Genomic DNA, 13,983 nt, shown 5'->3' with positions numbered 1-13,983 from the left:
TGTGAGTTTAAAAGAACTATTCAAAATCACTACTTAATCATACCATAGACATCAGCAAAACATTTACTTGCTGTTTAGGGGAAAAAACTTCTCTGCCTGCTTAGATTTAATAGCTGGGGCCTGCAAATTAAACTGACAAAAGGCAGATTAACAGAAGAAAAAGTTTTCTGCATATGCATAAGAAGAGAAACTCACAGAAAAGAAGTGAAAACCCCAAGGAGAGGCAGGCTTGGTGGCTCAGCCTGTAATCCCGTACCTTTGGGAGGCTGAGGTGAGTGGATTGCCTGAGCCCACGGGTTCGAGACCTGCCTGGGCAGCAAGACCTCATCTCTACAATAAATCAAAAACTCAGCCGGACATGGTAGTGCATGCCTGTATTTCCGGCTACTTGGAAGGCTGAGACGGTAGGATCACCGGAGCCCAGCAGGTCGAGGCTGCGGTGGCTGGGAGCGGCCACTGCACTCCGGTCTGGACTACAGAGTGAGACTCCAACTCCAAAAAAAAAAAAAGAAAAGAAAACCCCAAGGAGGCGGTTAGTTTGGGCTTATATACTATTTTAACAAAGGGTGATAAGTGGCAGAAGAAACTAGACAAAGGAAAAGGGCATTGGGGGGTAGTAAGCTGTGGGAAGGAAATGTATAATAAATAAGGATTTTTTTTTTTTTTAGTAAGGTTTGTTATATAGATTCAAGTCATCTCCAGAGATAAGAGTTGTCTCTGGAGTTAGTCTATTCTTCTTGGTATGGGAGGTGAGTCCCCTACATATAAAGGAGTTCCATTCTGAGAGTATGTTTGTAAATTCAGGTTGTTCAGAAGTTCAACAAAGTTAACCTCAGTACCCAACTAACACAATTGGCTATACAGTGTCATCTACATCACTGCTGCTTTTATGCTTGCTTCCAGACATACTGGGAATGAATAAAGATACTGTACCCTATGTACTGTACTCTATACAGTTCTGTACAGTAAATACACAAAAGCACAACCATTAGTACAGAATGCATGCATGTGACAGTGTACACCAGACACATGAACTAATTTATGTGGTTGGACATGTGAACATGTTTGCATCTTTGAAAGTTTGCAACTTGAAGGTTCATATATAGGAGACTTACTGTATACTTTTACATATGGAAATTTCCTTTTCAAATGTAAAGTTTATTTATAGAAGGAAAATTTATTGTCTGCTTTTAGGCAGAAAGAGGGAGGACAGAGAGCTTCTGTGTTTGAAATTTCTTAATTGTCTTCAGTTCAATATAAACCTTGTGCCAAAGTGGCATGTTTTAGGGTTATGTACTCTGATCCCTTCACTATCCAGACAGGAGAGAAAAAGAATTAGTTTAAGTTTTATTTGACATTTTAGTATAAAAATACAGGAAAGATGAAAGTATGTGAATTTTATTTTAGATATATTGCTATATATCTAAATTTTCATATCTAATATATAATAATACTGTATTAATCATCAGTGCTTACCTTACTTATTTTAGTTCAAAATTATATAAGCATAATTCTGAACAAAAGCAAAATAAGTATTTAACAATACAAGGCCAGAATTAATTATTGTTTGAAGATGATTACTTAGGCAATTAATAGAAACAGATTAATTGCAGGACTATTGAATAAATAATCAGCATTTGTCTTGGATTGGAAAATATAATAGACTGCCACACCATTTGAAGCCACCATTCTCACTGTGGTCACCACTTCTTCTTTGTACTTGTGTAGAATTTTTGTCAATGAGTAGAGTGTATTCAACAATTCTCCTTTCCTTTTACCTCAGTGCCATAGGACTCATAAAGTATTTTACCTTCAAAGATCTTGCAAAGATCTCATGATATGGAAAAAAGGTCATAGTGTCTTCTCAAAATGTTGAGGGATACCATTATAATGTGTGTGAAGCTCTAATGTTAGATTACACAAAAGGTAATCTAAACTTCTATTTTAAATGGTGATATTGGGCATGAACACATTCATCTTTAAAAGTTATGATATTACAGTTCAGATTAAAGTTCCTTTTATGCCTTTCCCTTGCCCTCCCCCCCAGGTCAGTTCTTCCTCTACTCTCCTAGGGGTAACTATTTGAATTTGGTATGCATACTTTCAGATCTCTGTCTATGCTAACATATATATATGATAGTATTGTATGTGCATATGCATTTTCCTAAATGGTGTCATAAAGTATTATTATTCTATAACTTATGTTTGTATTCAAAAATTTAATGATTTCTTCTTGTTAATCCCTATAGATCTACATCATTCCTTTAAACTGTGCATATTATTTATAATAAGGCATTAGTTATTCTCTTATTGGTGTATACTTAAGTTATTGCCATTTTTTAAATGTCTGAGTGCTTAAGTGAATATCCCTGTACATGTTTACATCCCTATGGATGTACACGTGTTGTTTTTATGTGTATATGTGCAAGTGTTACTCTAGAGTAAATACTGGGCATGTATTTGCATATTTTTAATTTGTTCAAACACTGCTAAATAGTTATTCTTTTTTTTTTTTTTTGAGTTGGAGTCTCACTCTGTCGCCCAGACTGGAGTTCAGTGGCTGCTCCCGGCCACTGCAGCCTCAACCTGCTGGGCTCTGGCTATCCTTCTACCTCAGCCTTCTGAGTAGCCAGAATTACAGGCATGCGCTACCACGCCCAGCTGATTTTTTGATTTATTGTAGAGATGAAGTCTCGCTGCTCAGGCGGGTCTCGAACCCACGGGCTCAGGCAGTCCATTCACCTCAGCCTCCCAAAGGCGCAGGATTACAGGCTGAGCCACCGAGCCCGGCTGACTTTTTGATTTATTGTAGAGATAAGGTCTCGCTGTCCAGGCGGGTCTTGAACCTGCGGGCTCAGGCAGTTCACTCACCTCAGCCTCCCAAAGGCGCGGTATTACAGGCTGAGCCACCGAGCCCGGCTTAAATAGTTATTCTAAATAACATTCTGTCATATGATACTATGGAAACTTAGTTCTTTAAGTTAAGACTTAAACATTGAATTTTTATCTCTAAAGCAAAGGTTTATTCTCAGACAGATGCGTGACCCCACTCTATAAGCCCTAGACCTAAAAATAGAATAGCCATCTTCTGTAGCTGTAGGAGCTAACATATTTTTAGAACAGTGAGTTTTATAAGCAGGGAAATTATGGAACAAGTCCAAATCAGGTGGAATTTACCTTGGGACAAAAATAAATAACCCGACTACAGCCTCTGCAGACAACAGAGGACTCATGAGGGATAATATTTTGTTTAAGTATAATTTTTATGAAAAGGTAAAATCATGACTCTCCTATAGATAATGAAAATGAACACGTATTAAAATTTTGTTTTACTCATAAAATAAGAAAGAACCAGGCAGATGTTATAATCAGTGGAAAGGAAAAGTCTAAGCACACAAATGTGTATGGAGGCAAGGAATATTGAAAAGAATTTCACATAGAGACAAAACTAGTTTTGTAGGGAAGAAATCAGTTAAACCACCACTGTTCAGGAAACAAATTATATAACAGTTACCTGCAACTTAGTACCAAAATAGCTCAAAGACAATGTACTGAGCTAGAATCTGATAAGCCAGTAGAGTATGCTATAAATGTTACAGAGATTTTCATTGAAACATACATTTTTCTGTGCTAGGAATAAATATCTCAAGTTTGCTGAAAACTATATTAGTCTTGGCAATCAGACTTTGTACAGAACTAAGCGAGATGATCACTGAAAAGAGGCTGAGTTGCTTTGGGAGCTGCCATATTTAATCTAATTTAGGTGAGCCGATGTCAAATACACAGAGGGTTTGATCCCTTTTTGCTATTCCTAAGTAAAAATCTCAGTTTTTCCTTGAGCTCTACCACTTGAAGAAGCAACCTTAAATAAGTTATCTAACCTCTCTGATAGTTGGTTTCTTCACTACCATATGATTCAGCAATCTCACCATTAGATATATATCCAAAGGAAATGAAATTAGTATGTGAAAGAGATATCTACATTGCCATGTTTGTTGTAGCACTGTTCAAAGTATCCAAAGTATGGAATCAGCCTAAGTGTCCATCAGTGAATGAATGGATAAGGAAAATGTTGTGTATATACACAATGGAATACTATGTATTCCATTTTATATACAATGGAATGCTGTATATTTCAAATTGAATATACACGAATGAGTTTTGTTCTAAGAGTACATTCGTAAGTCTAATTTGTTTATAAGTCCAACAGAGTTAACTTAGGTACCCAACTAACACAATCGACTATACAGAACCAGCTATATCACCACTGCTTTTACGCTTGCTTCTGGGCATATTGGGCTTGAAATAAAGACACTGTACTATTGTGCTTTATACCATATTATATAATAAAGTACACAAAAGTACAACCACTTCTAGAGGATGCATGAACATGACAATGTACACCAGACACAGTAACTAACTTATTGATTGGACATGAGAATGCATATTTGCATCTTTGAAAGTTCACAACTTGAGAGGTCTGCATGTTGGGGACTTATTGTACAACCTTGAAAAAGAAGTTAATCCTGTCATTTGCAACAACATGGATGAACCTGGAGGATATTATATTCAGTGAAATAAGCCAGGCACAGAAAGACAAACACTGCATTCTTGTGGAATCTAAGAAAGTCAAATTTCTAGAAGCAGAAAGCAGAATAGTGGTTACCAGGTGCAGGAGGATGGGAGGAAGGGGGATTGGGGAAATATTGGTTAAAGGATGCAAAATTTCACTTTGCCAGGAGAAATACGTTCAAGAGATCCATTGTACAACATGCTGACTATAGTTAACAACAGTGTATTGTATCTTGAAAATTGCTGAGGGTAGATTTTACTTGTTCTGACCACTAAAAAATAAGCATGGGTAGTGCGTATGGTTCGATTGTTTTAGGCATTTCACAGTGCATACAAATACTGAAACATCATGCCATACACCATAATATATATACATATGTACAATTTGTATTTGTCCATTATAGATAAATACATAGACAAGGTGAACTTTGTCAAGGAAAACAAAATAAAAAGGATAGTACTATCTTATGAGGATGAAGTAAACTAATTCCTCTCTTAAGGATTAAATGATCTTTAAATGTAACTAAAACACTGCAGATAGTAAGAGCTCAATAATGAAAACCATGGTGTCACCATAATGTATCTCCTAGGGAAAATCTTTTTTTCCATTTCTGTGATTTTGCAGTTAGAAGTGGCTTCTTGTCATTCAGGACCAAGTTTAAATGTTATCTTCTCAGAGAGACCTTTCCTGATCATTCAGATACCTCACCAGTCCTCTCTTTCTTACTCATTTTTATTCTCATTATAGCTCTTATCATTACTTCCTATTTTCTTATTGTTTTCTTTTTTAAAACTTCCTTATTGCCCATCTCTTATTGCTATAATATAAATTTCCAAATAATTATGCCAATTTTGGTCTTTCTCAGTGATACATCCTCTGCAGATAGAACAATGCATATCACATATTTGCTGTTCGGTAAATGTTTCCTAAGTGAAAGGGGAAAATGCCCTTATATTCCTGTTTACCCCAGTGGAAATACCTCAGGGTCTGTACTGCCAGGACTTTCCTTAGCTGAAGCCAGCACACATGCCGTGACAAGCTGTGGTGAGGGAAGAGCTGGTGGGAGAACAGAAGGACAAGAGTATATGGAGATGCTAACAGGATGGAGAAGAGGAACAGGGGAGGATGAGGGAGAAAGCCACAGTAAGTTGTGGCACAATTGTGGCGTTAAGTTTTAGGGTGTTATATTTTACTCTTGAATAAAGTAATGTCAATTTTTTTTACAATTTATTAAATTCTAGAAGTGAAAGATAGTTTCATCCAACTCTTTTTATATACATAGCATGTTATAAATAAGAACCAGGTCTAGAGAGATGAAGGGACCAGTCCAAATGATACAGATAATCTACTATTAGAACTAGGACTCCATATTCTGATCGCTAATCTTACTTGAGTTATTGTTATTAAAAATATACTTCAGTTTGTCATGTACACAAAATGTTGAGTTATACACTGCACATTTGCATTTTCACCAATATCCTTTGTGTTTTCCCAATAGGTGGACAACAGACCAAAGTATTATGGAAGAGAGTAAGTATGGATTATTAGAAAACACTTTATACATTGGCATATGTAAGAGATAAGTAAATGAATGTTTTTTGTAAAAATAAAAGCAAGATGAAAGAGTTAAATTTACTTTTCTGTTTTCTGTTTTATTTTTATTTTTAAATTTTATTATAGAGATGTGTAAATTTACTTTTAAAAAATTACAAATATATTTAACTGGTGAAAAATATACAAACTAATGACAATTAAGAAGAAAATGATTTAGAAAAATGAGCATGCAATAATGTTAAAGATGCAAACCATACAAATAAATAATGCTAGATGCATATGAGGAAAATGTATATATTTGTGTTTGTGTGTACATGTATATTTTAGGCATATATATACATACATGTATATTTGCACATATACATACAGTGGGATGTGGGTGATTTATTCTATATTCCTATAATTTCTAAATTTTTAAAAGTAGTATGTATGTTCTTTATTATCAGAAAAAACTTTATTAATTGATGTCATATCAACTTAAAATGTTTGAGTGGGACCCCCCCAAAATGGAATTTATTTATAAAAATTTGTGTGTTTATTCTTGAGTGTTTAAACTTCAGTATTTCAAAGTACTCTCCATTTGATGCAATTGAGATTATGAGCACCTATTGAGATGCTTTTTCCACTGCTCAGAACAGTTTCTAAATTCATCAGTTTTGATGCCTTTTAGTGCTTCTGTCATTTTTGTTTCACCTCTTCCACATGGGCAAAACATTTTCCTTTGAGAACTTTTTTCACCTGGGAAAGGAAAAAAAAAGTTGCTTGGGGTGATATCGGGTGAATGGGGCGAGTGGGGCACGGCAGTCATATTGTTTCTGGTCAAAAACTGCTGAACATTCAGCACAGTGTGGGCAGGTGCATTGTCATGGTGGAAGAACCAGTCATCTGTTTGCCACAACTCAGGATATTTCTTCCACAGTGCAGCCTCTCACAGCAACACTAGCTGGCACACTGTGCCAATGGATTTCTAGAACATTTACCTAGTGGGGGAACCCTGTACTACAAGGAGCCTGCCCTCCAAAAAATAATTCCAGGGTTTTCTTAGGGGATCCCCCTCAAATACCAGTATTCTAAATGGCAGGGAATAGTTTGCCATCTTCTTGTTTCCTGCAGATTCAGAGTATTAGCCTGTGAACCTAGTTCTCAAAGATTGAGAAATTTATGGAGATGAGAAATTCAGGAGCCCACTGTAAACCTAGTTGATACTCATCATTTGAGCATACCCACTATGAACTGTTTTTAAGACTTAAATAGGGCCGGGTTCGGTGGCTCAGCCTGTAATCCCAGCACTTTGGGAGGCCGAGGTGAGTGGATTGCTTGAGCCTGTGGTTTCAAGACCTGCCTGGGCAACTTGGCAAGACCTCATCTCCACAATAAATCAAAAATTAGCCAGGTGTGGTAGCGCGCTCCTGTAGTTCCAGCTACTTGAAAGGCTGAGGCGGAAGGATCGGCGGAGCCCAGCAGGTCGAGGCTGCGGTGGCCAGGAGTGGCCACTGCACTCCAGTCTAGGTGACAGAGTGAGACTCCAACTTAAAAAAAAAAAAAAAAAAAGACTTAAATAGAGAGACAATCATTTCTATGTGGAAAGACTCCAGAAAGTCACCACTTGCTCCAGTTAAAGTTCCTCAATTATGAAGATGCCATTTCAGGGCCTTTTAAATCTATGATTCCAAATTCAATTGACTGTTTTGTTTGAATAAAAACTGCAAAGTTTCTTTTGTGTAGTGCATCAGTGTGGTTATTATAGGGGAGGAAAGACTTTCCCTCTGTCTTCTAGGTCAGATAGCTGGGTCTATGAAATAAACTGACAACAGGAAGATTAACAGGAGACAAGGTATACAAATCTGTTAATTTTTTTATTCTTGTGCACAGGGGCATCACAGAAAAAAAAATAGAGTGCCCCCCCAAAAAGTGAGATTTGAGGGTTTATATATTATCTTAATAAGGAAGTGGGAGGGCAGGTGTAGGATCATTTAGGGGAGAGTAGATAATTTTTCGGAAAGATGAATGTGTCCTTAGAAGAGTAGTTGAGAGATATGATAGCTTGTGACAAAGTTTATCTGGGTGTGATGGTGACTTTCAGTCTTCTCTCCTGCGACAGAGTCAGTCTTCCCTGGTCATAGAAATTCCTAGAGAGGAAATTGATGACAGCTGAGTTCCTTTTGGAGGGTTTGTCTCTAGGTAGATAAGGGGAGTTCAGAGAAAACTTCTCCCTGCATTTGCTATTTGTCAGGCGCCTTCAGCTCAGAATTACCAATACACCAAAGCAGCATATTTTGGAGAGATATGTCCTGAATTCCTTCATTATCTTTGAGTTGCTAAAGTTGAGAACTTACATGTGTAAGTTCTTTGTAAATTCTGAATCATCATACAAATGTAAGGTGGTTTCATATTTTTACTATGTGTCACCACTGACATTTTTCTTTTTTAATGTTTTATGTCAGATTGTTATAAATTAATCTACTGCGTTTGTATAAAGAGTGTGTTATTTATGTTTATTCTTTCTCCTTTTTTCTGTGTTAATCAAAGATAAGGTTTTAACCAGGAATGAAAGCAAGTATTATAGTTGTTTGCTTTTGGCTTGAGTATTCAGTAATGCAGATTATGCACATTATTGGGCCATCATGCCAGTTAAGGACAGCCCAGGGTCCTGGAAAATTGCCAACCTAGACTCAGAGCCAAAACTTTGGAGCAGTGCTACTAAAAGGAAGAAAGGAAATGGGACACATTTCTGTATATTTATTTAGCAAGTCCATATGGTTAAATGGCTACATAAGAGGGGAATTGTCCTCTCGAGAGAAGTGGTGATCTTCCCTTAGATGGATGTGAATTTTGATTCTGTGGTTGTTAACTGGATTGGATAGCTACCTTGGTGCTGTTCTTATCACCACAGAGAAGCTGGCCAGGGGCCAGGCCCAGAGAAACACAGCATAGTTAACCCAAGTGCTTCCCTTCCACTTTGTCTAGAAAACAACAAGGGAAGGTGGGGGAGGAGATTGCTTTATCTTATTTTGTAGAAAAATGTGGAAAGCACACAGCTTCTGAATGGACTTTAATGTTTTATAGGTTTCATGGCATGATCTCCAGAGAAGCAGCCGACCAGCTCTTGAGTGTGGCTGAGGGGAGCTACCTCATCCGAGAGAGCCAGCGACAGCCAGGGACCTACACTTTGGCTTTAAGGTTGGTCTTGGGCCTGCAAATTACAACTGTGCTCTATTTAAAACCCTCTTAATAGAGGGCTTTAAATTTTGAAAGCATCCAGCATGTAATTGAATTGGTTCTTGTTTTCTTGGGACCTAATTACCATTTTAATAGCTTTGAGACCCTTTAAAAATTCCTCATGAATGGTAGCACTCAGCAATTAAGAATTGAAAAACTTAAAGCATTTTTGTGGTAGCTGCTTCCTTCCATTCCTTCTTACCCTTTCTCTCCTGTCTGTCTTGCTGTGTCGCTCTCCATCTATTTCTTGAATAAGGAAAGGGACTAAGAGAAAAGATCTTTGTAACTCCTAATGCTAAAGCCACTATCGTTTCTCTTAGGTTGGCTATTGATTGAAGCAGCTTTTCTCAGGAACTCTTGGCTCTTCCCTATCAAATGAACTTTGCCTAGTGTTTTGGCTGTTCCCAGCCTATAGTACAGTGCCCAGAAACAATTTCCACTAACCCTGCATTAATAAGAATAGTAATACAATAGCATGCTTATCCATTGGGCTTACCTCACGCCAGGCCTCTAACCTCATTTAATCCTCACAACAACCCTGTGTACTTTTATTATCCCCACTTTGCAGGTGAGGAAACAATGGACCTGGAGATTAAATAACTTGGCGAAGGTCATGCATTTAGTAAGTTGTACTGCTAGTATTTGAACCTGGCAGTCTGGCTTCAGAGTCTGTGCTCTTAATTGCTCTACATTTGCTGCCTCTCCAAAGTGTTGGAATAATTATCCATTGTCTTTATCTCTTCATTTGTTCATTCATACAGTCATCTATTCTTTAGAAGACACTTAAAAGTGGCAACTTTGAAGAAAGGTAAAAATAAGATAACATTTCTTTTGGTAGCCACAAATAGAGGATTAAAAATGATAATGTTTAGAACTAGCATGTCTTACTCCTTCTCCAATCACTTATGCCCATGTGAGTGAACAAGGATTGCTCTTATTCCTGTCCACAATATTTAATATTAATCTTAATTAAATATAATTATTTCATACTGAATTCTGAATTGATTACATACATGAAGAATAGAACTTGTCACAGGAGTTCATGAAAATTTGCTTTTTATGACAAATTATAAAATGTACATTTCCCTTCAATTACTTAATTATACTGTTTTTAGGTTTACATTCTGGTATACAAGGGGAAAAAAATCTGGTCTGGCAATTCAAATACCCATTCGATTTGCCATTAATTGAATTAGAAGACTGAATTGGGACATAGAACTTCTTTAAATAGGTTTCTCCATCTTTCTATTCCTAACATTTAATAATTCTAGAATTCTGCACCATGACATTTCCAACCAGTGTGGTCATCTAATTGGAGTAGATATAAAGGCTCATGGGCCAGAATGAGGAAGAAAGAGGTGTGGTAAAATGAGAAACAGAAGTGTGCACAGTACTCTCTTCCTTTCCCCTTTGTTGCTGTTTCCCCTATCTTTTTACACGATCACACCGAAGTTGTAAAACTTTAATTTGAACACAGTTTTGCCTTATTGCGAAGTTCAAGTACTTTCCGTTACGTCACATTGCCTGTCATCTTATGACATCTCTGTCATGCAGTTTTCACTGGGTGGCACTAGCAAATACTCAAGGATCGACGATTTACTTTGGAAAGAAGTAGCACCCAAACCTTCCAAGCTCTCCCTCATTCCCATCCTCTCGCCCTCTCTCATTCTACTGATGACTTTAAGTTTATAATCACTTCGCATCCACTCTGGCCTAGTAAATCTTGATGAGAATGTTTTAAATTCATGGGTCTGGGGTAACTACAGCCTTTCTTTTGTTTTTGGAAATCACCATGAAATCGTTACTTGGAAAAGAAATGATAATAAGTAAAATGGGCTGTTTTGAGGGTAGAGAGGAATTTGTGCTTATGCATTGTAATTTATGTGCTAAAACATGACTGACATTTTTCTTGTTTTTTTTTTTTTGAGTTGGAATCTCACCCTGTCTCCCAGACTGGAGTGCAGTGGCATACTCCTGGCCACCGCAGCCTCGACCTGGTGGGCTCAGGCAATCCGCCTGCCTCAGCCTTCCAAGTAGGCGGAACTACAGGCGCTACTTGGAAGGCCCGGCTAATTTTTTATTTATTGTAGAGATGAGGTCTCGCCAAGTTGCCTGGGTGGATCTCGAACCCACGGGCTCAGACCATCCACTCACCTTGGCCTCCCAAAGTGCTGGGATTACAGACTGAGCCACTGAGCCCGGCCTTTCTTGTTTTATTTTATTTTATTTTTATTTTTATTTTTTTGAGTTGGAGTCTCACTCTGTCTCCCAGACTGGAGTGCAGTGGCCACTCCCAGCCACTGCAGCCTCGACCTGCTGGGCTGCAGCGATTCTTTGCCTCAGCCTTCCAAGTAGCTGTAACTACAGGCGCATGCTACCACGCCTGGCTACCTTTCTTGTTTTAAACTAGATGTTTAGCAGATAGGGAAGTGTTAAGCAGAATATGAAATAGAAGTTCTATTTATATATGCATTAATTCTTACAATATCCCCGTTTTAGCTGATGATTCTCTCAAATCATATCATTTTGTTTTTAACATAATGCATGATCCATTTGTGGGTAGCCAGTTTTAGGAGTTTTACTGTGTTAACCAAGAGCTCTAACATTAGAAAGAAATTCTTGAACTCGATTCCTCTTATAGGCACCACCTCAACCTCAATATATCCAAAACTAAACTCATCACTTTGCCTCCCAAATATTCTGTAATATCTGTATTTCCTCTATTAGCTGGTGACGTTATTCAGTCAGTTCTATAAGACAGAAACTAAGAAGTCATTTTTTGTTTTTTCTCTTAGATCATTTTAAAGATACTATCCCAGGCACTCAGAGCCCCCACCAGCATTATACCACACACTATAGCTCTTATCAGGTGTATATTTTTTGCTGCTAAAATTGTATACGATTTTTATATAAACTGCTTTTGAAATTAACTTTAATTTTGTCATTTTTCTTTTGTGTTTTGGAGCCATATCTTTCTTTTGATATTTCATACCTTTCTTAGACCCTGGAAAGCCCTAGAGACTATGCCTGTATTATCTAGTGGTTAGGAGGACTTTTTTGCTTATCCTACACAGCCAACCCCAGCAATCTTAAGTATTTCTCAAAATTTTCCCTCCTTTTCACTTCTAAGCCACTTCCTGGACTAGTTAGGTAACTACCTAGGAAATCTCCACGTGTCTAGTCTTGTCCCTCTAATGTATCTTCCATTGTATTATAGATGATCCATCTGAAAATCTGATGGCACGATCAACAAGGCCATAGGGTAGAGTAGGGCACAAGGTTTCAGTGCACTTCCTTCTCTCACTGGCATCCCTCTTGCACTCGTAGGAGTCTATCTAGCCTTCCACTGAGAATCTTCATGTGTGACATGAGTTGCTATTTAGGGATGTGTTATTTACTTGTATATGCTGTCACAGTACCAGTTTTCTGCAGTCAGAAAAAAGTTTCTCACTGCTTGACATGGCAGGTGTTCTATGGGTGAGATCTCTTTTCCCTCTTCATAGGTATCTTCTCCCACAACCCATCTTGGCCTGAATTTTAGGCCAGGACTTGTCTGTCTCTTTTTCCTTTGCTCATGTCCATCCCTTGTTTCAAGAAAAATGATTGTTATTCAATGAAAGTTTGTTATACAAAGGAAGCATATAGATAGACATTTGCATGTTTGGATTGTGTAGTTGAAAAGAAGATGCTATCCCTGGCACTAGATGATGACTCAGGAAGTATTTCAGAGTGACTTTGGGGCTTCTTTACATGTTGTTTTTTGACCACATTTGGATTCACTATAGTTTAATGAGATAGCATAGCAAATAGCAATTACAAGTAGACTAACATAATTTAAGAAGTTTGGTTTAAAACATGTTTTGTTCCCTTGGGAGGCTGAGGTGAGTGGATTGCCTGAGCCCGTGGGTTCGAGACCCGCCTGGGCAGGCGAGACCTCATCTCTACAATAAATCAAAAAATTAGCTGGGTGTGGTAGCGCGCGCCTGTAATTCCGGCTACTCGGAAGGCTGAGGCGGAAGGATCGCCGGAGCCCAACAGGTCGAGGCTGCGGTGGCCAGGAGCGGCCACTGCACTCCAGTCTGGGCAACGGAGTGAGATGCCAACTAAAAAAAAAATTAAGAATAAAACATGTTTTCTTTATGGTTTCCATAATTTTAAAACAAATTGTTTAAAAGATATATTTTATAAGGCACTATGTAATTTTTCTCTCACTAAAAGGAAAAATTATGAGTTCAATTTTATTCTGTTGGCCTATCTTCCAGTTTACAAGTCCTGATTTCTATTTCTGATCTGCTGTTAAACTCATCCACTGAATACCTGATGTCAGATACTATGTTATTTAGTTATAGAATTTTCATTTGTTTGTTGTAAATAGTGAAAGAAGTAGGTAAAAATACTTGTGGAGAGCTAATATGAATGATCACATGAAATGACCTTCTAAATATTTGATACCTCTTTTCTCATTGTCACCACTGTACATGACAAAAATCTGAATGATTTCTGGGTATAAGTAAAGTCACAACCTATTTAGAACAATTTTTTCACTGTTTTTTATCTGAATACTTCCTTTCTTATAAATGGGATTGCGAGAATGCAGAAAGGCCTTTATTAGCTCAACAGATTTGTGACATTTTCAT

At 37.6% G+C, this 13,983-nt stretch overlaps 1 protein-coding gene across 2 annotated transcripts in view; it reads left to right on the top strand.

Annotated features, from left to right (window-relative positions):
• The window catches only part of CHN1 (chimerin 1), a 139,286-nt gene that overhangs the window by 17,097 nt on the left and 108,206 nt on the right, over positions 1 to 13,983 (top strand). For both annotated transcript variants that reach the window (XM_021714791.1, XM_008062644.2), the window contains exons 3-4: positions 6,072 to 6,103; positions 9,194 to 9,307. In XM_021714791.1, coding sequence (XP_021570466.1) covers positions 9,204 to 9,307 — 104 coding nt within the window. In that variant the 5' untranslated portion in view covers positions 6,072 to 6,103; positions 9,194 to 9,203. The remainder of the gene's footprint in view (positions 1 to 6,071; positions 6,104 to 9,193; positions 9,308 to 13,983) is intronic.

This window comes from Carlito syrichta, unplaced genomic scaffold (assembly GCF_000164805.1).
Source record: "Carlito syrichta isolate Samal-C Ts95f unplaced genomic scaffold, Tarsius_syrichta-2.0.1 Scaffold305785, whole genome shotgun sequence".
NCBI lineage: Eukaryota > Metazoa > Chordata > Mammalia > Primates > Tarsiidae > Carlito > Carlito syrichta.
The sequence above is the reverse complement of the archived record's forward strand: the minus strand, read 5'-3'. Positions and strand labels throughout refer to the sequence as shown.